General features: G+C 49.9%; 10 protein-coding genes across 12 annotated transcripts; 5 read left to right on the forward strand and 5 right to left on the reverse strand.

The window, feature by feature from the left end:
- Positions 1–154: 154 nt before the first annotated feature.
- On the reverse strand, positions 155–4,849 carry LOC117583489 (phosphoinositide 3-kinase regulatory subunit 4). The gene is made up of 9 exons (XM_034271827.1): positions 4,639–4,849; positions 4,395–4,581; positions 3,873–4,333; positions 3,234–3,819; positions 2,167–3,177; positions 1,901–2,114; positions 1,200–1,839; positions 524–1,138; positions 155–451 (listed from the first exon to the last, which is right to left on the reverse strand). The coding sequence occupies exons 1-9, from the start codon at positions 4,734–4,736 to the stop codon at positions 223–225; spliced, it is 4,041 nt and encodes a 1,346-aa protein (XP_034127718.1). The 5' UTR covers positions 4,737–4,849; the 3' UTR covers positions 155–222.
- A 982-nt stretch (positions 4,850–5,831) lies between these two features.
- On the forward strand, positions 5,832–9,430 carry LOC117583491. The gene is made up of 5 exons (XM_034271829.1): positions 5,832–6,994; positions 7,198–7,346; positions 8,340–8,619; positions 8,798–9,127; positions 9,220–9,430. The coding sequence occupies exons 1-5, from the start codon at positions 6,203–6,205 to the stop codon at positions 9,298–9,300; spliced, it is 1,632 nt and encodes a 543-aa protein (XP_034127720.1). The 5' UTR covers positions 5,832–6,202; the 3' UTR covers positions 9,301–9,430.
- Positions 9,431–9,545: 115 nt separating this feature from the next.
- LOC117583128 (luciferin sulfotransferase) lies at positions 9,546–10,824 on the forward strand. Its single transcript, XM_034271319.1, has 2 exons — positions 9,546–10,146; positions 10,209–10,824. The coding sequence occupies exons 1-2, from the start codon at positions 9,812–9,814 to the stop codon at positions 10,822–10,824; spliced, it is 951 nt and encodes a 316-aa protein (XP_034127210.1). The 5' UTR covers positions 9,546–9,811.
- Positions 10,825–10,939: 115 nt separating this feature from the next.
- Positions 10,940–12,641, forward strand: LOC117583492. Its single transcript, XM_034271831.1, has 6 exons — positions 10,940–11,209; positions 11,263–11,499; positions 11,560–11,700; positions 11,757–11,912; positions 11,978–12,433; positions 12,499–12,641. Exons 1-6 carry the CDS (start codon positions 10,997–10,999, stop codon positions 12,622–12,624), a joined length of 1,329 nt encoding a protein of 442 aa, XP_034127722.1. The 5' UTR covers positions 10,940–10,996; the 3' UTR covers positions 12,625–12,641.
- LOC117583498 (mitochondrial glycine transporter) lies at positions 12,617–13,696 on the reverse strand. The gene is made up of 3 exons (XM_034271839.1): positions 13,200–13,696; positions 13,009–13,141; positions 12,617–12,951 (listed from the first exon to the last, which is right to left on the reverse strand). Exons 1-3 carry the CDS (start codon positions 13,652–13,654, stop codon positions 12,643–12,645), a joined length of 897 nt encoding a protein of 298 aa, XP_034127730.1. The 5' UTR covers positions 13,655–13,696; the 3' UTR covers positions 12,617–12,642.
- On the reverse strand, positions 12,774–19,616 carry LOC117583499 (protein Fer3). 2 transcript variants are annotated; one of them, XR_004573796.1, is made up of 3 exons: positions 18,386–19,616; positions 18,124–18,327; positions 12,774–12,783 (listed from the first exon to the last, which is right to left on the reverse strand). XR_004573796.1 is itself a non-coding variant. In XM_034271840.1 (2 exons), the coding sequence occupies exons 1-2, from the start codon at positions 19,084–19,086 to the stop codon at positions 18,189–18,191; spliced, it is 840 nt and encodes a 279-aa protein (XP_034127731.1). In that variant the 5' UTR covers positions 19,087–19,616; the 3' UTR covers positions 17,990–18,188. The 2 variants fall into 2 exon arrangements, 1 of the variants encoding a protein (XP_034127731.1); XM_034271840.1 differs by lacking the exon at positions 12,774–12,783 and having other exon boundaries at positions 17,990–18,327.
- Positions 13,663–14,417, reverse strand: LOC117583500. The gene is made up of 3 exons (XM_034271841.1): positions 14,224–14,417; positions 14,105–14,144; positions 13,663–14,039 (listed from the first exon to the last, which is right to left on the reverse strand). The coding sequence occupies exons 1-3, from the start codon at positions 14,382–14,384 to the stop codon at positions 13,737–13,739; spliced, it is 504 nt and encodes a 167-aa protein (XP_034127732.1). The 5' UTR covers positions 14,385–14,417; the 3' UTR covers positions 13,663–13,736.
- LOC117583493 lies at positions 14,483–15,640 on the forward strand. 2 transcript variants are annotated; one of them, XM_034271833.1, is made up of 5 exons: positions 14,483–14,677; positions 14,786–14,864; positions 14,919–14,984; positions 15,038–15,244; positions 15,306–15,640. In XM_034271833.1, exons 1-5 carry the CDS (start codon positions 14,538–14,540, stop codon positions 15,537–15,539), a joined length of 726 nt encoding a protein of 241 aa, XP_034127724.1. In that variant the 5' UTR covers positions 14,483–14,537; the 3' UTR covers positions 15,540–15,640. The 2 variants fall into 2 exon arrangements, with proteins under 2 accessions (XP_034127724.1, XP_034127723.1); XM_034271832.1 differs by having other exon boundaries at positions 14,488–14,677; positions 15,038–15,250.
- LOC117583502 (splicing factor 3B subunit 5) lies at positions 15,711–16,070 on the reverse strand. The gene has a single exon (XM_034271844.1). The coding sequence runs from the start codon at positions 16,014–16,016 to the stop codon at positions 15,759–15,761; it is 258 nt and encodes an 85-aa protein (XP_034127735.1). The 5' UTR covers positions 16,017–16,070; the 3' UTR covers positions 15,711–15,758.
- LOC117583494 (ATPase H(+)-transporting accessory protein 2) lies at positions 16,213–17,775 on the forward strand. Its single transcript, XM_034271834.1, has 3 exons — positions 16,213–16,359; positions 16,589–16,941; positions 17,018–17,775. The coding sequence occupies exons 1-3, from the start codon at positions 16,317–16,319 to the stop codon at positions 17,582–17,584; spliced, it is 963 nt and encodes a 320-aa protein (XP_034127725.1). The 5' UTR covers positions 16,213–16,316; the 3' UTR covers positions 17,585–17,775.
- Positions 19,617–19,931: the final 315 nt, after the last annotated feature.

Consider the following 19,931-nt stretch of genomic DNA (forward strand, 5'->3'; position numbering starts at 1 on the left):
TTTTCTTTTGGTCCAATAAATTTTCCCGCTGGGAAATGCATCACGTTGCCCTACATTCCATGTAACAAAATATCGATAGCTGGAACACTTTTGGCGCTAACTTCCGGACAATTTTGAATACGAACGGCACAAAAGAATATAGCTTAAACTCGATCACGGATACACATATTGCAGTTTATTAGGCTAATCACAGTTGAATAATTAAATACTATTAGCAGGCGTTTACTTCCACAGCTTGATGACACCGTCGCGCGATGCCGACGCTATGTAGATTTGACCCTTGTCCTTGCACATGAGCAGATCCGTGATGGCGTCCCGATGGCTGGCCGTAGGCATGTCCGGCCCAGATCGTGGATTCTCCTCCGTGGATGTGCGAAGTTGCTGGGACTCGCCGGTGCCCATGGAAATGACTTGCTCCTCAATGACCTGGCTGCCATCAATCAAACGGGCACTAAGGAAGGGTTGCAGTAAGTCGCAAATAACAATTAAAAAGCAACGAAGATAAACCATAAATGGCACTTGCCTGTAGTTGAATGCCACATCCGTCAGATTATCATTGGCTGCTGGCACCTTGAGCGAAGAGTTCTTTGGGGACGCAATGTCCCAGTAGCGGATGCGCTGATCAGAGCTACCAGTCAGAATGAAGGGCGCTCCATCGACAACTCCGCTGAGGATGCCGCACGTTGTGGCCGGATCATTGAGACTGGTGTTGGTGAGTACCGGGGCGGGACTGGCCCACAGCACCGTCTGTCGCTGACCCGTCTCGATGTTCCACACGGACACCTCGTTATTTGACTGGGAGGCTGATATCAGATAGGACGGCTCCGTGGGATGGCAGGCCACCTTTCGGATCCACGAGTCTGCCGGATGCTTTATCTCTGCAATGGGCAGACGGAAACGCAGATCCCAGCAGATGTGCTTGCCGCCGCTGGTGCCCGTGGCCAGCCAGGAGCCGGTGGGATCTGCACAGATTGTGGTGATGACTCCGTGCCGCAGCTCATTCTGCAGACGCCAGGCACTGTGCTGCATGCGCGTGTCCCAGGCCACAATGCCGCCATAGAGCGTGGCATAAACAATGACACTCTGTGTGGCCTGATCATAGGCATGCATATCCACCACGGGTCCATCGTTGTGTTCGCTGGAAGAGAGAGACATCCACAGGTTATAGAATAGATCACACACAACATACTCTTGCTCACTTCTGCTCCAGGGCCTGCTGCAGCGTCATCTTGGCCGAGTTGCGATCGATTCGCATCATTAGCAGGCTGCCATCCTTGCCGCCCACTGCGAGGGACTGTCCGCTATCGCAGGCGGCCAGGGCATAGATCGGGGTATTGGCAAAGTACACCTGACGGGACTTGTTGATGCCCTGATTGCCGTTCAGCTTGCTGCAGTCCCACAGCCGCACGGTGCCATCGATGCTGCCGCTGGCAAAGAGCGAACCATGGGGACGCAGTGGTGCCAGCTTGATTACCGACTCGGAATGCTCGTGCAGATGTGCCACCAGGGTGCCGTTGAGACGCCAGTTGGGCGGATAGGGCGTCACCAGCTTGTCGTAGCTGCAGCGCTGCGATATGGCCAGCACATTGTAGCGGCTCTTGATCTTCTGGGTCAGCGTTTCCAAATCTTTGCGACACTCTGAAGAGCGCTCCAGCCAGCAGTTGCGCTCCGGCATCGTGTATTCCCCCAAGGAAGTGGCTGCACTGACAGTTGTGGTTGGCACGCCCAAGGTCATGCCTCCCGTGGCCGGACTTCCAGCCATTCCTCCGGGTCCCAGTGGAGTAGCCACGGCATCCGATGCTGGCGACACCATGGCCGGTGCATGGCCCTCGCTGGAACCTGCAAAACGAATGGGAATCAATAAACAAACTGCAGAAAATTTAAACGTTTGTGCTCATACGATTCTCTGCAGGCATTTTGATGGCCTTGTCCGCCAGCGGATATTCATGGCAGGCCACCTGCTTGCGGCTGACCACAATGCGTCCATTGCCTGAGGCGGTGTCATCCAGATCCTGCGAGGCCTTGTGTTTTAGCGATATCAAAAAGGGTTTCATGGCCAGCAGCTGCATCTCAATCAGATCGGTCAATCCCTCAGAAGTGAGACGTCGAAAGAGCTGCCAAAGAGTTTGTTAACGATTTTAATTTAATTTTCGATATTTTACTCACATTTCGCAGCGTCTGTCCCATGTCCTCGTATTGTGGCAGCGCGCCGTGCCTTGTCTGGCTGCGTACACGAGCGCGATCCTCGAGGGCGCCCAGGAAGTGATGAATGTCCTGAAAGCGCAGCACACTGTCGAAGATCTGCCTGGGTATGGGCGGCTGCACGCAGTCCAGCAGAATGTGCGCCTTCTCCACTTGGATGAGCGGCACCTTGAGGAAGGCGCCAATCGCTGGCATAATCTTGCACTGCACATCGATGGCGCTGAGGTTGCGCGCTGTGGTGGCAATCATGCCGCAGATCTCGTGGCGCACCCACAAATTCGGATGGCACAGGTAGCATGCCGTCTCCTTGACAATCTCCGTGACAGCGGGCTTCTTGATGTGTCCCAGCTCAATGAGAATGGTCACGGCGCGTATGGCCTTGGCAATGACAAACTCCTCGCGATCCGTGAATCCCTGCTGCAGCAGCGGCACAAGTATGTCCGATGCCTGCCAGCCCACGTATCCGGCCACGCCGGCAATGTTGTCGTAGAAGGCTCCGCGCAGGTTCTTGTCCTCGTCGTTGAGGAAGGTCATGATGTGCGAGAGTATCACATCGTTGGCCTTCTCCTTGCCAAAGAAGGCGCACAAGTCGCAGATGCCCGACTCCATCAGCGTCTGCTTCACAATTGGCTGCGAATCGGTCAGCAAACTGAGCACAGCCTGCCGCACAATGTCATGCAGGGCATTCAGCTCCGCCTCGTAGCGTGGCGTGGGCATCTCATTCGGAGCATTGCGCTGCGTCTCCTCCAGAAAGTAGACGGCACTCTTGGCCAGAGCTGCTATGTTGCGGGCAAAGGCCACGCGCACAATTACCGCACTCGACTCGCTGGCCAAATCGCTGATGTAGGGCAGAATATACTCGGGAAAGACGTTGGCATCGCTGCGTGGAATGTCCTTCACCATGCTCAGGCAGGAGGTCAGCGTCTCGATGGCCTGTACCTGCACCTTCGCTGGCGACTTCTGTGCGAGATTTAGCTGCAATCAAAGTACGTGAAATGGGAGGAAATTCGTGACTCAAAAGGGACTCTTACAATGTAGGGCAATATGCGATCCAATATAGTCTCCGATGTGGTGTACTTGGACAACTTCTGCAGCAGCTCCAAGGCGGAAATCTTCGTGTTGGATTGCTTCAGGCCTCGAATGCAAGAGGTAACCACCGTGATGATCAGTATGAGGCCATCGTGCTCTGGCGGCAGACGGCCGCACATTGTGGGATCCTTCTTCTCCTGCTCCGCATCCTGCTCATCCTCTTCGGGCGTGAGGTCCTGTGCTTGAGTCAGCACCTTGATACAATGCCCAATGTCCTTGTGCAGGCACTGGATCTTGTCATCCGGCGACATGATGGGCGTCGAGCTGAACATCTGCAAATAGGACTGAAGGAAGGAGTAAAAATACTCGGGGAACAGCTGCCCCCGCTCCTGGTCCAAGTAGTCTTCGGCGCTCTTTCGATTCAATGCCTGAATATCAATCATGGAGGCCAGCAGATTGCGTAGCCTCTCGTTCTCGATGCCAGCCAAATGCTTCTCCACCAGATCGCGCTCGCCCCGCCTGTAGGCCAGCAGCTGGGAGAGCTCAAACGGAGCCGTTCCTTCAGTCCAGAGTTCCAGCAAGGCGCAGCTGTGAAATCATCATGAATAAGAGTCTCCAAATTCGATCTTTCACATACTTACCCCGCTGAGAATATGTCCATGGCAGGGAGCAAAGTGTTTCCCGCATAAGTGGGCGCCAGGCGAATGATGGAGTCCGTGTGGATCACCGACATGTTGCCATTGTTCCCATCGTCGTCCGAGGCCAGGGTCTTCACAAAGCGCTCTGGAGCAATGTAGCAAGTGCGCCGCCTGCTCGTATCAAAGAAGTACGTGTAATCGGCTGGGTTGTCCTCCGGCAGATATGTGGGCTTGAAGGAGGCAAAGTCCGAGAGTAAAATCCAGTTCCAGGAGGTGATCAATATGTTCTCCAGCTTGATGTCGCCGTGGCATATCTTCTGCTTGTGGCACTGGTTGAGGGCGCACAGAATCTGAAAGGTGATCCACTTCTTCTCCAGCACCGTGAGAAAGGGGCGCGTGGACACGCGATCGTAGAGGCTGTGCTTCACGTACTCTCGCATGATGTAGGCCGCCTTGTCGATGAGCTGGAACACTTGAAAGATAAGAGCGGGCCACTCGCTAATTGAGATTGATTGATGGACAAACCTCCACCCGCTGGAATGGCAGGCAGTTGACAGCATTCGCCATAGTTAGGGTCTTCTTGAGGCCCTCCAGCCGCTCCTTGTGATCCTCCAGCGGTAGGGTGGGATCATGCTTCACAAACACCTTGACGACAATCAGACCCTCCTCGGTCTTGGCCTTGGCCACTTTGAAGAAACGTGTACTTCCCATACTGCGACGAAACGAATTTGTCAACATAGGTAGACTTTTTTCTTCAAAAGATACTTACTTGGAGCTGAAAGTGATGTCGCTGCCAAACTGGCCCGAAAAATAGTGTTCCACCGCATAGATCTGCGAGGGGGCAATACCAACTAGTTGATTGCCCATTTTATTCGCATTTGCACCTCGCTGTTGTGCCGAAAATGAGTAATTTTACGGAAAAACAAGTGGAATTATTGTTAGTTTTCTGCGCACCATAACAGCTGTTCGCGATAACAAAAAAATACCACTTGGCAGAAAATACTAGTCTGTGCTGTTTACGCGGGCTGAGCATATTTGAATGAGTGCTATACAAATATACATGCTATAAATTCTATAAATCACGATTTATATAAGAATATTTAAAAGAAATTTTAACAATAGAAAGTAAATTGAGAGAGTTCGATTAGAACCTTTCAGGTATGCATGACCGACCCATTAAACTGATTATAAATTTATGTAACGAGCACACTGCAAGATATTCTAGTCGAAACGAATCGAATTGGGCCATGACATCCACTCGAACCGAACCCACAATGTATCCAGGTGACAAATGGCCCAGGCATTCGTTAGCCTCATGGATTTGCATTAACAATCAAAAATTGAATAAAAGCAAACAACGAATTACACATTCCCTTTTGAGAGCAGGCCAAATGGGCTAACGAACAGAGTTACAAAACTCTTTGAAATACCTTCAAGACCATTAAAACGAGTTCTTGCGCATTTAAATAAAATCCAAAAGCGGGCGGCATTAACGAAAACGTTGACTTTGATCAACGACCATTCCAGGAAGAGAACTTTGAAAGCGGTTCGACAGCAGCGGCGATCGTGTGTAAAAAGAAAGTAGGTAAAGGTATTGGCAGAGCCAGAGGCAGAGGCAGAGGCAGAGACAGAGAGAGACGGCAGCAAACGTAAACAAAGTGCGAGCCAAAGAACAGCGCAAAAGTCGTTTTCCTCTTTGCCTTCTTTTGGATCTCTCTCTTGAGCTCTCTCTCTCTCTCTCTCTCTCTCTATAGCTTATATTTCTGGAAACCTGACGTGGACAAAGCGCAGGCGTAGCAGAATTCCGCAAGAGAGAGAGCCCCACTGGAACTTACAGGTGAGAGTGGGGTGCGCAAGGGGTATCACATGTAAGGTAAGATCTTTCCACTTTACTCTAACAGAAAACCCGCATGGGAATGCAACAGCAGCCGCCGTGCAGAGGTCTGCCATACCTTCTCATTAATATACCGTAGGAGGGTGGAGAGAGAGAAAGAGTGGAGAGTGCAGGTGAGAGCAGCCCAACTAGAATCGTTTGGTTCCACAGCAGACCTGACTGCCGATTCCAGCTTAAGAAGTGTTACAAACTGGCGCAGCGCCTCACAAGAAAGAAAGTTTTCAACTGTGCTGGCTGTCTCCTCCGATCTCGTAGCTCCAATCTGCAATCTCCAGCAGCAGCAGAACCACCATAAACCATCCAGCAGATATCCAATTTAGCAGTCCGTGTGCGCAGTGAAGCGGTGCCCGCGTCGCCACCGTTTTGGTCTCCGACTTGGCTTAATTGGCCCAAAAGTATCTCAAGTGTGTGATTGTGAAAGTTCCTGCCCGTCCAAAAAATGTACGTGAAACGAGTGCTGCTCTTTGCGGCGCTGCTGTGCGCCCAGCCCTATGGCCAGATGGCCAATGAGGATGAGTCCAACCCGCTTCTGGACATGGCCTCCATGTTCTTCCAGGAGGCGCTGTCCAACCAGAACGGCGCCGCTGGTGCAGGAGGACAAGGAGGAGCTGGAGCCGGACTGGCTGGAGTGGCCTCGCTCATCGGCACATTCATGCAGGCCAATGGCAAATCCGGCGGAGGAGGAGGTGGCGGCGGTGGAGCTATGCAAATCCTGTCTGGCCTGGGCAGCCTGCTGGCTAACAATGCCCGTGGGAATGGCGGTGGTGGCGGCGGAGGCTTCGATCCGTCCATCATTGGCAATGTCCTGGAAATGTTCACCCAAGGCGATGACGAGGAGTCCGGCCCCGCCCAGAAGCGCAGCAATGGCGGAGGATCCGAGTCGGGCATTGGACTAGACACCATTCTGCAGGTGGCTTCCGCCTTCATGAACAATCAGGGAGGCGGCGGCAACAAGGCCCAGCCCTCCTCCCATCACCAGCAAAAGCGTTCGGCCTCCCAAGAGCCCGAGCCCGAGTCCGACAACGGTCTGATGAACCTTCTGCCCCTGATCATGCAGGCCGTTAGCTCATTCACCGGACCCGAAGGTCAGAGCACTCAGGAGCGTCACAAGAGCCATGCCTGGGTGCTGCCACCCTTCCTGGAGCACATCCATGTGCTGTGGGATCACTTCTCCAACTCGGAACTGGCCGATGCCCTCTACGAGAAGTCGGGCGTCAACAAAATCATGAAGGTGGATCTTTAGACTATAGGATTTGAGTATATTTCGTGGAAGAGATGTGCTCAAGATCATATAAAGTATAATTTGAATAGATATATCCGACTGGTCCCCGGAATGATGGAGGAAATACTTTACAGAACTTGAGGAATCTCTTGCAGAAGCTTCTTCTCCCTGCTAAACATTTGTCTTCCGTTTTTTCCCCCTATTCAAAACAGGGCTTCAAGGGCGGCGATGGAAAGTTGGACTACGACAAGCTCTTTGAATCGCTGAACAACCAATCCTTCCGCCGGCGCTGGATCAAGTCGGCGACGCTGTACCTGGCCGACTGGGCCAGCTATTTGGCCAATCCTGATGTCTATCTCAGGTGAGTCTACGTGGCACACACGACTTGATTTGGGTGTGGGCTGTGGGATGACCAATTCAATCCAATCCGATTCGTGGCGTGTTAATTGTAGATCACGTTCTGCTCTTCTCTTTAACGGTTCCCAATGCAGTTAGCACCTTGCTGCGATTCCACTCCGATTCTGAACAGCTGTTGTTGCTGTTACCGTTAGCCGACGCAACCTGTTTGCCAGGGTTACCTTTTGACACACTTTTTGTTCCCCCACCCAATACCCTCACAGAGCGGGTATTCTGATTTTGACCTGTTGCTCGCAGTGCAGAGAACAGGATGCCAATGCACTGAATATTGTTTTTTCTGATTAAATAAGATTCCTAAAATAGGAGAAAAAGAGTGCTGAACTGCTCAACAGTTACCATTCCAAGCTGATTCCAATAGCAAACGAACAGTGAACTAGCAAGGGTATCCAGTGGTTACCTTTATTCCTTCTTGTTTTCGCTTTGACTTGGTTTTTAGAACATGTCTGCTAATCCAGCTGGTCAACACACAGCAATCATCCCACTCCCAGTTGTGTGTCCAGGCTCTTTCGCGCTGTCTCTACCTCTGGTTCTCTCGTTGGATCCGATACAGTTACAGAAGTCAATGGCATTGTTAACGCAAACAAATAAACAAAGCAGGCCAAGAACCGGTTAGCGTTGTCCGCTTAGCCAGAAAATGGGTTGAAGGCAAAGTACACTCCATCAGCAGACATTTTTGCATGACTTTAGCAGCAGCGGCACATGCAGAGGCAGAGGCAGCCAAAGTAGGTCAAGTGACTCCAGCCTTCAGTGTTTAGTCTGCTGTCTTCTCCACTTTTTCGGCTTCTTGGCGTTGGCTGCTCATTTGCTACGCCTCATCATTGTTAGACGAACACTACTTCCACTTTCTAGCGACGACCCTTTCACTTGGCAGCGTCATGGCAGTCATCGTCAATTGTCTAATTTGTTGTTGCTTTTTCTTTTGCCACTTTCCCACCAGATACTTCCAGACGGCGCAGATCATGTTCAACGGGCTGCTGAAGTCTCAAGGTTACCCCAAGCAGACGCACTTCGATCCGGCCCGTCCCAGCGAGACCATCTCCAATCTGCTGGACCACGTGGCCAAGCACCATCTGAGTGTGAAGATCGATTCGAGGCAGTATGTGAAGCCGGCTGTGGGCTATGCCAAGGAACTGCTGAAGCTCGGCCAGGCCCGCGGCCTGCTGCAATTCAACGCCACTGAGATCAGCGATAAGCTAACGGACACGCTCAATCTGGAGGTGGGTCTAAGAATTGAGAACTGAGAATTAGGAATTGGTTGCTGGGCAATTAGCTCGGCTCCTAAGCTCCTCGCCACAAATTAAATTAATTACGCCTCGATTTTCTCTTCTGTTTCATACGAATACAATCCAATCCAATCCGATGCGATCTTAAAACAAATGTCTAACATCAAAACAGGTTATCGAACCGGTGCTAAAAGTACACCGCGCCTACAGATACATCTCGAAGACGCCGCAATGCGATCGCTATGTGCTCTGCCAGCTGAATGCAGCCGCTCTTGACCAGCAACAGAAGCATAAATCCCAGCAGCAGCTACAGCAACAGCAGCAGCAGAACCAGCAGCAGTCCAAGAAGCAGGCGACGACGACAGCCTCTGGTCTGATTGCCGGAGTTAGTCCGAAAATCGTCAAGATCGGCAGCATGGGTGCAGCCATCTTCATTAGCACGGAAACCGGTACACCATTCTGGACTCTGTTCGGTGTAATCAATGCGCCATATAATTGCGAGGTGAGTCCAAGTCCCAGTAGCCGTCTTCCATCCTCTCCTCTAGGTCTTGCTCTAACGCTTTCTATTCGTTATTTTTGCGAATTCTTGTGCAGGCCAAATATCCAGTCGACTGCAATGGTTTCCACGAGGGCGAGGCCAAGGTGACCACGGAGTACATACACAATGAGTTGTAGGTTCCCCCAGGAGGAAGGAGGAGCCATTGGCCAGAATGCTTACTAAGACGTCGATTTAGCTGTAATTGAGATAAAGATTTCGTGTGTATATAGTATTACGGATTGAAATACATTTAAAACTTAAACCATATACAGACCAGATCATCCATCATTGTGTCGGTTGATCGTTCATTTTGGAGTCAACGAACCGAAAGAGAAAAGCTTTTTCCTCCCATATACGAGTATGAGTACGAAATGCAGCAACAACTGTGTGGTGCCGTGGTTTTCCCAGCCAGTTTAGTTAGTTTAGTGGAAGCTTTTCTTGGCCAAAACCAGTTCATCTGTGGAAAACACGCCTGCAGTCGGCGGTGGCCTTTCACACATTTCAGTTTCACCCAGCTCCAGGCCTAGCCCCAGCCCCAGCAAACTCATTTGCACTTGCACTTGCCACTCTTGGCTTGCTGGCCTCACGGTGCTGTTTGTTATTTTGGTGTCGACGGGTGCTGAGAGAATCTCTTCCAAATACTGTACCATGCAGCTGGTGTATCGAGAACTCGATGCGGACATTGTCCGGCGCACCAATGCGGTGTTTCCGGCTCAGAATTGCTTTGTGGAGGTGCTGCCCGACCAGTTGATCATTCCCAGGAAGTATGTCGAGTTGGGCGAATCGATACGCTCGCTGGCCGTGTACGAGGATGATGTGTGGATGGTGTCCTATCCTCGCACAGGGTCCACCTGGGCCCAGGAGATGGTCTGGCTGCTCGGACACGAGTTGGACTATGTGGCCGCTGAACAGGACATACGGATGCGGTCTCCACTACTTGAACTATCGGCGCTGTTCAGCACAGATCATCACGAGATGGTGGCGTAAGTATACTCCACTGGGCTGGGTCCCCGCGATGAACCTGCATACTTTCTCCATTCGGCAGTCAGGCTTTTGGCAACACCGTGGAGCTGGTTCGCAATCTGCCACGACCCCGCTACGCCCGGTCTCACCTCTCCTGGCAGCTTCTGCCCGAACAGCTTAACGAGGTGAAGCCCAGGATAGTGTACACGGCGAGGAACCCCAAGGATCTCTGTGTGTCCTACTTCCACTACTGCAAGCTGCTGCACGGCATCAGTGGGGACTTTGAACAATTTGTGGAACTGTTTCTGGGCGGCCACACTCCCATGGGCTCCTACTGGAAGCATGTTCTGCCCTTCTGGAAGCGCAGCAACGATGACAATGTTCTCTTCATCAAATACGAGGACATGATTACCGATCTTCCCGCCGTGGTGCGCCGCTGTGGCCGTTTCCTGAATGCAACACATCTGCTGACCGAGTCCAGCATGAAGCGCATCTGCGAGCATCTTACGTTTGACAAAATGCGCCAAAACAAGGCGGTAAATCTGGAAAAAGTGCTGCCCGCATCGGCGTCTAAGTTCATCCGTAACGGGAAAATTGGCGACTGGCGCAATCACATGAGTGATGCGATGTCCGAGCGATTTGATGCCTGGAGTGAGCAACATATTCGTGGTTCTGGTTTAAGATTTGACTATGATTAAGTACACATATTAATGTTATATTTAAGAATCTAAAATTCGTTATTTTCAATCAAATAGAAGTGGGTATATTTACAGTATATTTTGAAAATGACCCGGCTTTTTGGTATATTTCCGAGGGTCAACCACTGAACATAAATACAACAAAACAGATTTGTTATTTCTTGGTTTTACCATGACTTGGGACACAACTGAGGCCCTAGCGGCCCACATGTGCGATGTGGTTCACTTTTACATGCTCCCAGAGCTGAAGGAAGATCTGGACAGCGTTCAGCTAGAGACGTCGCACTTTGAAAGTTATCACGCGTTGCTCACCCACGAATTGCCGAAATTCTACGATTTAGTACAAGAATTTCTTCAGAAGACCAATAATGCTGGACACGAGGAGGTACGAGGTTTCCTCTAAGTGTATTCCATAAGTTACAATCTGTTTCCTTTTAGCTGAGGGTTCAAATTGTGATGCTCCTTTGCGAGCTGACAGCATCGCCCACCGTTTACCAACTTAAAGATGAGTCCAGGAACTTGCTGCGAAATGCCCATAAATTGGGAAGGAAGCTCTCGGAGACCTGGGGGGAATCTATGGACACGCAAATACTCAAAACCTATGAGAAAAAGCTGCACAAGGACTGCTGGAAGCGGCAACTTGGCGCCGTGCATGGCTTTGCCAGATATCTAGAGGTAATAGAACGTTGAACGTACTCTATCAATCGATTTACAATGTTAGATATATTATTGCAGCTCCGTTATACGAAGGACGACAAAATGACTACCCAGATGGTTGCCTTCAGCCTGTCGGTGGGCCTCAATGTGCGCGAGTGCTACGACTTTGTCTATAAGCAGCTCGGAGTGCAGATATTTTCAATAATTCTGAAGCATGGCGTAGGCATGATGCTTGCACTCCCAAAGCCTTCGATCATTAATTGTTTCCCTTGCAGGACCACAAGGACATACAGGAGTTGAATATACACAGCGTAATCTACGATCATGCACTCAGAGATGCCTACAACATGGACTCGATCGAAGCAACGACCGCCATATGGAGTTGCCTGTACCTCTGCCTCGATCACTTTATCGATCTGGATGCCTTCACGGTTAGTGGGCTGCGTCCCCACATAATTGTTGAATATTCTTAATGGAGTTTTGTGTGTATCCACAGTGGAACCAATGCGACGATATGCTGGAACGTCTCCTTCAAAATGTGACAATGTCTTCGAAAGCGAACAACTCCATTTGCCTGCTTCAGTTTATAACACGAGTTGGCTACTACTTCACCATCAATCGCAGGGATATCGAAGCTGCTCTGGCCACTGATCTCACACAAGCGGATAAACTGGCAGCCTGCCAGGATGTGTGCTCCTCGATCAACTCCAGCACCAGCTATCGTTGGGCCAAGAGCATTTTGCAAATGCTCGTCCTGGAATCGGATAAACTGCTGCAAGGCCCTGAGGTGTGCGTAGAGCTGCTCTGCCAGATGCAGCGCTGCTATCTGGTCTGCATACTGCCCATTCCGCTTCAGGCGCTGCACGTTCATTTGTCTGAATTCTACACCAAATTCGTGGCTGTGCTCCTCGAGTGCATGGTGACCCATAAGACGTCACAGTCAGTTAAGAAGGTGAGTTTGATCTTTACACTTTCAGATGGACACCTAGATGACTGACTGATCTTCTCTTCTTTCAGTTGGTGCAACGTTTTATAGAAATATTCAGCTTTCAGCTTAAGAACTGCTCCCTAAACCAGCTACCCAGCGACCTGGAGGAGTTTGTGGAGGCATTGAAGTCCATACAACGAACCATTACTAAATAAAAACGAAAAACGAACAATTTAACTGATGAAATATTCAGCAATTAGCGGATAAGTGAATGTAGCTATGAACGCGTGTGGCAGGATCGCAAGCAGAGCTGGCCGCAGACCCAGAAAGAATCCCCTGTAGCCGTGAATCTCAATGATTTTGAGGCAAAGATGCTTCTTCGACGGGAACTTATTGTAGCCAGCATTTATGACCACCGTTGTCACCGCATCTACCGGCGTCAGAATCAATGAAATTATGCTGATCGTTATCGTCATTGCCATAAGATCGATGACCCAATCCTCATCGCGTATACGGTGGAGTTTCAAGAGCATCTTCTCAACCTTTGGTGGGGAGACGCAGTCAATTAGGAGTTGCTATATATAGTTTTTAGATGTTACCCATTCGTGGATAGGTGCGTGGAGCATTGCCATAGCTCCGGTGCTGAAACCGTGCAGCTCGTAGCCAGTGAAGAGGAAGGCTGCGCCGCCCTTTCCGTACATGCACTTGAGAGCCCGCCAGGGGTTTCCATAGCTGCAATAAGATTCACATTATAGCTGCTTGCCATTGTGGGGACAGGGAATGCGTTTACTTGCGTTGATGAAATGGACGGCGGGTTAGATCGGCCTGTCGAACTATCGCCAATTTGGCAAAAGGCGTTGAGAGCAAGCCGCCGCCAAGTCCGCTTATGCCCACCACTGTAGAGTTGTCGAATGGCTCCAGCATGTGCAAGTATGGGTTGTCCTTCAGCCAGTGGTACAATGCGTAAGTTGTCCCGGTCTGCACCGTACATCGCAGCAGGGCACCACCAATTCCGTAGTAGAAGCCAGCGATCCTCTTCTGCTTGAACATCAGACGGATCACATCCGACATGGAGACGAAGTGCAGGACATTCGCTTGGACGTTCACTCGGATTATGTCTATGGGATGGGAGAGCACAATGGCAGCCACATTGATCAGGTATCCCACATAGACAGGCAAGTTGTCAATGCGCTGGAGTGTTGAGCCACTGCTTTGCTTGTCATTGTCACTGTCATTGCTTTTCATTTTAGAAATTTGTTTTATGGTATTATATTTATTGTGTAATTATTAGACTAAAAGGGAAACCGAAATACTGTAAATACGAATACTACTCGCACTCTGCTTTCAGTTTCACAATCTCTAGCTGGGTTTTCTTCGCCTCCAGCATGGTCACGGTGCGTTTCAGCTCAGCAATCTCATTCAGTTTGGTAAAATACGCAGATTTTGCCACCAGATAATCCGTCTCCGCCTTGATCAGTTCCTTCTGCAGCCGATTGGCATCTGTGTGTGGTGTCGCAAGTGTGTCTATGTGGCTCAGGTACCCCTCCAGGTTGGGACCAGTATTCCGCACTTCTTCTCCGTCCAAGCGCTCAACTTTCGGCTCGATATCCGGCTCTCCTCTGTGTTTGAACTACGAGTGGAAGAGGCAAGCATAAGTAAGTGACTGCCACTTGGGACAAGCGTTTCCGCACTTACCTCCTCGGTCAGGTCCTCCTTTAATTTGTGGCACGACTTTCTGTGGGTGGGGAAACAAACGAAATGTTTACATTGCAGACTGCAGACTGTACCCGACAGACGACTCTCTGGGTACTTACCTATGGATGATGAGCCTGTCGATGCTGGTGTTTGCTTGATACTTGTGGCAGTGCAGGCACAGTGCTCGCTGCTTTTTGCTGACCTCGTCGGCAACAGGAGTGAACCCCAGGCGTTTCCATGTAGATGCTTTGGAGCTCCCGCGTATACGTCCCACTTTCATGGCAAATTGTACAAGTATTTTGACACGAAATTTTCGTACGCGAATGCAACCCTGGCAATGTGGCCGTGCATGTATATGTATATATGTGGCGTTAGTACGTATCTACATGAAGCCATTTTGTTTGAAGCCGCCGTTCATTATTCTGCAATAAATATGCCACGAAAGAAGAACGAAGACTTTTACAAAAAGTACGGGTTTACCGCAAAGTGTGAAAACGGGAAGTACTCGGCTACGTGTCTTTTCTGTCAGAAGGAATTGCAGAATACAGCGCTAACAAGACTGTCGTTACATAGGTAATTGTACATAAAACATACAAATACCGTACATAGAATTATATGCGTATGTGTATGTATATGTATATGTTTTGTATGCCAATGTAATATACAATGTCTCATTTTCAGGCAAACGTGCGATCAGAAAAGAGCCTTATCGGAGACACAATCCATGTATTTGGAAAGAAGGGCCCGTCCTTCACTGAGGGTATGTATTTAATTACTGAATAAAGGACACTTGAGTGAACTCTGTATCCATTAGATTACGCACGAGGACGCGGATGGAGGCATCGATCACGGTAACGAAGGCAAGGAAATCATTGTGAAGGCAAGTACTGGGTGCTGCGTAACCGACCCGATCTAACCTGACCCCATCCATAGATCCAAGAATTTTTAGACGATTGCGAGGACGATCCAGATGCTGATGGGCAGGGCCAGCAGACGGTGATCAAGTGTGAAGTGTCTGAGCATTGTAGCCCCCACATTAATTCTTCAAACGAGGACTATCAAGCAGACGCAATGGAATATGAAATAACAGGAGTACAAGACAACCGGGAATACGTGGAGTTTCTTGATGAATACAAAGAGGTGATGGTAAGAGAGGCTCCCGCGTTTTATATGTCTTCATATTGATTCATATTCCCTGCAGCAAAGCCTCGACAATTCGGCCAATAATACGGAAGCGAATTATGCAGAGAACAGACCGAAGAATAACTTGGCTTCGCTGAAAGCAGAAAAGGTCAGGGCCGAGATTAAGCAGTTCCGCAGCAAGACGCAGTTCTTAACAACAGAAACGGAGAACCTCAAACTGGAAAGGACGCTCTCATTGCTAAAAATACAAAAGCTGCGCTTGGAAATAGACTCTCTGCGCGCACAAAGCTAGAACTTTATACGAATATCAGCAAAAAAGAGTTAATTAAGCAAAAGAATACAAGAAAGTATTTTAGTTGCCAAGTAACACAATTATAAAGCAATACGAGTATATCGGTGGTGCATCCAGTTTTTTCTTCTCCGTGACGGCGGATGTCGCAGTAATTACACCGGGCACTACGGCTTGCTTTAACCTTATTTATTTTCATAATTATAATATAAATGCATTTTCCTAGTCGTCTAGCTTCTCGGGAGGGGGTCCACAAGGCTGCAGCATGCGCTCCATCAGATTAAACCGCACCCGGGCCTTCGACTCGTTCTCCGCAATGGCAAAATAGTTGAGGATATCGTAGTGTCCCATGTAGCTGGCCAGTGAGTCGCGGTGCTGGTTGGTCAGCCACTCGAACTTGGTCGTATCTGCGTGTCCAGTGCCGATGTACTTGCTCTGGAGATGCTCCAACTGGCTGTGTATATTGTAGCGTTCGCCCATTTTCCCACTTTTTTTTTATATTTTCCAAAATAGCAGAATTGTGTGTGTGTGTTTGGTGTGACCGCCGGCTTATATACCTCAGATATATACCGAAATATACATTCTCAACTTTTAAATATACCCAATTATACTGAGGAAAAAATCCAAACTTAACCCACTCAACCCCCCTATATTTATTATTGGCATATTTATTCGGTAACCCCAGGGCGGTCGCACTAATCATCACATGACAGCCATAGGTTTTTCTTTGCATTCGTCGTTTTGTCATATGATTGAAAAAAGTCCAGCGGAAAACTAAAAATGTTGCAGAATTGCGTGATCTTCTCGCTGTTTATTGCAGCCAGTAAGTATATGAACTAATCCAGATGATATTTTGGTCGTGCACTCCACTCGGAATGTGAGAAAACTCCACTTGTTCTCTACACTTTGTTTCGTGTTGGGGGTGGTGACTCCGCCTCTACTTGAGTAAAAGTGTCTCACGAGTGTAGCCTGCATGCGCAGAAGCTGTGATAAGGCTCAGTCACACAGATAAAAGAAAATCTTGTATATTTACACGCCTTTCTTTCGTTTAGTTCATGCTGCGGGCGAGCTGACGGTGCTGAACAGCCCCAAGGCGATCAGCTTCAAGGGCAACGATGCGCTGGACAGTCACTATGTGGGCGATGTTCTGTACGCTGCCATGGGCAATGCCGTCGCTGGAGACTCCAACTGGAGCGGCATGACCATCAACGATCCCTTTGAATTGGCCAAGGGCGTGATCTGCGTGCACGTGCAGGGCATCAGCCACGTTATTACTGCGGGCAGTGCAAAGACCTATCAGCTCACCGATTCCAACACGGATGCCTCTCTCAACGCCCTGTCTGCCGAGCTGGAGGCCACCAACGAACCCGTTTGCGACATCAACTTTGGGCAGTTCGATGAGGGTGTAAGTAGCCGCAGTCCCCCCAATAGAGTCTCGCTTTGGTGCTTGGAATTTATGTAACACTTTGTATCCCCAACAGGTGCAAGCCTTCAAGTCGTGCTTTGGGGACATCAATGCCACCCCCGCTAAGCCCACGAAGCACCTGAACCCTGCTCTGCACAACGCCGACAAGCAGTTCCTGCAGGAGATCGGCTACCTCGATGTCGCTGCCGCCAACCTGGCCGATATGCAGAAGCCCGCAAATGTGCTGATCCTGCGTGTGTCGGTTGATGGCATTGCCAAGGCTCATGGCGAGAAATCGGTGGCCCTGGATGAGGCCAACAAGCTGCTCTCGGCTGCCATTAGCCGACTGCTGGCTGCTTCCCAGAAGTCCAGCGACTCGGTTCTGTTTGTCCAGACCACCGAAAAGGACACCGGTGTGGCCCGCACCAAGCGTGACACCTTGACTGCCGACTCGACGAACCCCTTCAATCTGGCCACCTACTACAGCAGCGACTATCCAGTCATCTTCAACATCATTCTTTGGTTCATGGTCGTCTTTGCGCTGTCCCTGCTGGCCATTTGCTACGCCATCGGTGCCATGGATCCCGGCAGGGATTCGATCATCTACCGCATGACCTCCACCCGCATCAAGAAGGACAACTAAGCGGCATGCAAGTGGAGCCCTTACCTTGTTTTGTTACTTCGATTTCGTCCCTTTTGTTTGAGTTGCGTGAAGCCAACCTCCAGTCAGAAATTAGAACAAATTCAGCGGAGAAATTGTGTGTGTCGTGTGTCGAGTGCAATGTCGTTGCAGTTAGTTGGCTTTAGCTATAAATAAGTATTACTTATCGTTTTTTGCGTATGTGCAGCAACAATTCCATAGTAATTTGTTAAATCTTCCTTGTTTTGTTGTACTTTTTAGGTTTATATATATATATATCTAATGCTATGTAATAACAACATACTCGCCAGTCAGCTCAGTTCAATCCTCTACCAAAACTATTCATCAATATGTAAATTATCAGAAGAAAGTCAAATGTTAAATATATATGGCCTAAAAAGACAAACATTTCGAGTAGTTAAAACACTTTTATTTATTATAGATATTTATTACACTAATAAGGAAGAAAGAGGCGGCGTGGGTTCACCTCTTAAAATCGAAATACCCGAACTTAACAATTTAACAGACGATTTCGATGTGACACGACACTGGTCAGGACTTGGTTCTTTGGCAAAACTTTTCACATTCGATTCGAAGTTGTTTTTGGTTACGCCCCCCAGTGGTCGTGGCCGTGATCGTAGGGCGAACTGCTGCCACCGCTCCAGTTGCAGCAGACACTATCATTCTGGGATGTGGAATTGTCGCGCAGCATGGCTTGCAGATGATTTATATAATTGATGGCAATTCTGCAGGGGCGATTCACAATTAATATTTACACCTCGATGAAAGCTAATCCTCACTCACCTTAGGCTCTCGATTTTGGAGTACTTTTTGCCATTTGGCTTGGAGATGGGCAGCTTGGAGCGCAGCAGGTCGAAGGCTTTGTTCATGTCCCGCATCCTGGTGCGCTCCCGATCGCAGGCCGTGCGCCTGTAGTCCTTCTCCATCTGCAGAGCCTTCTCCCGCCAGGCGGGATTGTGCTCCTTTGAGATCTCCACCTCGGTGCTGCTGGCAATGCTGCCGCCCCCGTAGGCCATGTACATGGGCGGAGGCACCAGCTCGCTGGGTTTGCTCTCCATATGGCTGGACAGAGGCACGGGCAGCTGGCCGCCTGCGTGCCACATCGACACAGGCTGCGGAATGATGCTGTAGGGCGGATGGGCCATCGTGGACTGCATCATGCCCATGCCGGAGGAGTCCTTCTCGTAGCTGCTCATCAGCGTGGGCGTATAGGTGAGGCAGCCATGCGGCGGCGGCAGCGGCTGCTGCTGTGAGGCATAGGCCAGCATGCCGCTTCCATCGCTGGACAGCGTGTAGTTCAGGCTGACGGGTATGTGGCCCGACTGTGGGGTGGCACCGAGCTCCAGCAGCACCGGCTGCTCCGCTGACTCAACATCCTCCTCCGCAGCGCCGTTGAGGTAGGACCCGGGCGTTGAGGCGGGCAGCGCCACAAGGGCAGGTGGCGGTGGCTGGCCGGAGGCTGCACTCAGCAGTTGATCAGTCATCGCCTAAGCCGATTTCAACGTCCGCTGATGGCAATGAACGCGATCGATATGGCACTGGCACTGGCACTGGCAATGGAATTTCTTTTCGATCGGTGGCTCGTTGCTGTAGGCTTACCTGTCGGTGGACACTATTTTTAGTGCATTAGAAGTTTGCCAGTCGAAGCGGGGACAGAGGATTGCCTTAGTTTATTCCGTGATGAATGTCTCACCATCATCCGAGACGTGTGACTGACTAGGGTCCAGTGGCCACGGCCCTTAGCCAGCACCCAGCATCAGCATCCCACTTAGATGATGAAGAGCTCTTTTGTACGTGTGTCAATATCGATCGATCGCAAGACAATGGATGGACGGGTGCAACTTGTCGTCGAGGATCGTCGTGTACCTGCTGGCGGGGCAGGGTGGGGGGTATGTCCAACAAAGCCGCTTAATTTCCTTGCTATTGTGAGCAGGGAATGAAGGGAGATCGTCGATGCTGCGGCGCGTGTGCCAAGCTGAAGTTGCGTTTGTCGTCTGCTGTGGCTTCGATCGTCGCCACAACTTCAGTTTGAGTTTTTCTTCTTGATCGCTATGTACTCCATTATGAACTCCTCGCCCGCACCCCTTCAGGTATGTATGTATGTACTCCTCGCCCGTGTGTTTGTATTTTTGTCGCATGTAAACACAAGTGTTTTGGCTTAATTGAAAAAAATACATATCCATGTCCCCATAGCCAGAGGCATTAATATACACCTCTATATGTGCTCCCTAGTTCTGGCCTCTCATTGCCTCTCAAATGCACTCCCAATTTCAAACTAATCCATAAAACTACAGTGAAGCGTTAGTCCATGACCTTGAGCTCAAACTTA

This window comes from Drosophila guanche, unplaced genomic scaffold (genome assembly GCF_900245975.1).
Source record: "Drosophila guanche unplaced genomic scaffold, DGUA_6, whole genome shotgun sequence".
Classification (NCBI taxonomy): Eukaryota; Metazoa; Arthropoda; class Insecta; order Diptera; family Drosophilidae; genus Drosophila; species Drosophila guanche.

What these genes read in the sequence shown, in the direction of transcription:
- LOC117583494 (XM_034271834.1), top strand. Translation starts at nt 16,317, where the DNA reads ATGTTGCAGAATTGCGTGATCTTCTCGCTGTTTATTGCAGCCA. An exon ending in CTCGCTGTTTATTGCAGCCA is followed by an intron (nt 16,360 to 16,588) that starts GTAAGTATATGA and finishes TCTTTCGTTTAG; the next exon opens with TTCATGCTGCGGGCGAGCTG. An exon ending in TTGGGCAGTTCGATGAGGGT is followed by an intron (nt 16,942 to 17,017) that starts GTAAGTAGCCGC and finishes TATCCCCAACAG; the next exon opens with GTGCAAGCCTTCAAGTCGTG.
- LOC117583502 (XM_034271844.1), bottom strand. Translation starts at nt 16,016, where the DNA reads ATGGGCGAACGCTACAATATACACAGCCAGTTGGAGCATCTCCAGAGC.
- LOC117583492 (XM_034271831.1), top strand. Translation starts at nt 10,997, where the DNA reads ATGACTTGGGACACAACTGAGGCCCTAGCGGCCCACATGTGCGATGTG. An exon ending in ATAATGCTGGACACGAGGAG is followed by an intron (nt 11,210 to 11,262) that starts GTACGAGGTTTC and finishes GTTTCCTTTTAG; the next exon opens with CTGAGGGTTCAAATTGTGAT. An exon ending in CAATAATTCTGAAGCATGGC is followed by an intron (nt 11,701 to 11,756) that starts GTAGGCATGATG and finishes TTTCCCTTGCAG; the next exon opens with GACCACAAGGACATACAGGA.
- LOC117583491 (XM_034271829.1), top strand. Translation starts at nt 6,203, where the DNA reads ATGTACGTGAAACGAGTGCTGCTCTTTGCGGCGCTGCTGTGCGCCCAG. An exon ending in CGGACACGCTCAATCTGGAG is followed by an intron (nt 8,620 to 8,797) that starts GTGGGTCTAAGA and finishes ACATCAAAACAG; the next exon opens with GTTATCGAACCGGTGCTAAA. An exon ending in ATGCGCCATATAATTGCGAG is followed by an intron (nt 9,128 to 9,219) that starts GTGAGTCCAAGT and finishes ATTCTTGTGCAG; the next exon opens with GCCAAATATCCAGTCGACTG.
- LOC117583499 (XM_034271840.1), bottom strand. Translation starts at nt 19,086, where the DNA reads ATGACTGATCAACTGCTGAGTGCAGCCTCCGGCCAGCCACCGCCACCT. An exon ending in TCCAAAATCGAGAGCCTAAG is followed by an intron (nt 18,328 to 18,385) that starts GTGAGTGAGGAT and finishes TCGCCCCTGCAG; the next exon opens with AATTGCCATCAATTATATAA.
- LOC117583493 (XM_034271832.1), top strand. Translation starts at nt 14,538, where the DNA reads ATGCCACGAAAGAAGAACGAAGACTTTTACAAAAAGTACGGGTTTACC. An exon ending in GGGCCCGTCCTTCACTGAGG is followed by an intron (nt 14,865 to 14,918) that starts GTATGTATTTAA and finishes TGTATCCATTAG; the next exon opens with ATTACGCACGAGGACGCGGA. An exon ending in ATGAATACAAAGAGGTGATG is followed by an intron (nt 15,251 to 15,305) that starts GTAAGAGAGGCT and finishes TATTCCCTGCAG; the next exon opens with CAAAGCCTCGACAATTCGGC.
- LOC117583500 (XM_034271841.1), bottom strand. Translation starts at nt 14,384, where the DNA reads ATGAAAGTGGGACGTATACGCGGGAGCTCCAAAGCATCTACATGGAAA. An exon ending in GACAGGCTCATCATCCATAG is followed by an intron (nt 14,145 to 14,223) that starts GTAAGTACCCAG and finishes CCCCACCCACAG; the next exon opens with AAAGTCGTGCCACAAATTAA. An exon ending in AGGAGGACCTGACCGAGGAG is followed by an intron (nt 14,040 to 14,104) that starts GTAAGTGCGGAA and finishes TTCCACTCGTAG; the next exon opens with TTCAAACACAGAGGAGAGCC.
- LOC117583489 (XM_034271827.1), bottom strand. Translation starts at nt 4,736, where the DNA reads ATGGGCAATCAACTAGTTGGTATTGCCCCCTCGCAGATCTATGCGGTG. An exon ending in GACATCACTTTCAGCTCCAA is followed by an intron (nt 4,582 to 4,638) that starts GTAAGTATCTTT and finishes GTTTCGTCGCAG; the next exon opens with TATGGGAAGTACACGTTTCT. An exon ending in GATGTGGCATTCAACTACAG is followed by an intron (nt 452 to 523) that starts GCAAGTGCCATT and finishes ACCCTTCCTTAG; the next exon opens with TGCCCGTTTGATTGATGGCA.
- LOC117583128 (XM_034271319.1), top strand. Translation starts at nt 9,812, where the DNA reads ATGCAGCTGGTGTATCGAGAACTCGATGCGGACATTGTCCGGCGCACC. An exon ending in GATCATCACGAGATGGTGGC is followed by an intron (nt 10,147 to 10,208) that starts GTAAGTATACTC and finishes TCCATTCGGCAG; the next exon opens with TCAGGCTTTTGGCAACACCG.
- LOC117583498 (XM_034271839.1), bottom strand. Translation starts at nt 13,654, where the DNA reads ATGAAAAGCAATGACAGTGACAATGACAAGCAAAGCAGTGGCTCAACA. An exon ending in CGTCCATTTCATCAACGCAA is followed by an intron (nt 13,142 to 13,199) that starts GTAAACGCATTC and finishes ATCTTATTGCAG; the next exon opens with CTATGGAAACCCCTGGCGGG. An exon ending in ACGCACCTATCCACGAATGG is followed by an intron (nt 12,952 to 13,008) that starts GTAACATCTAAA and finishes TCCCCACCAAAG; the next exon opens with GTTGAGAAGATGCTCTTGAA.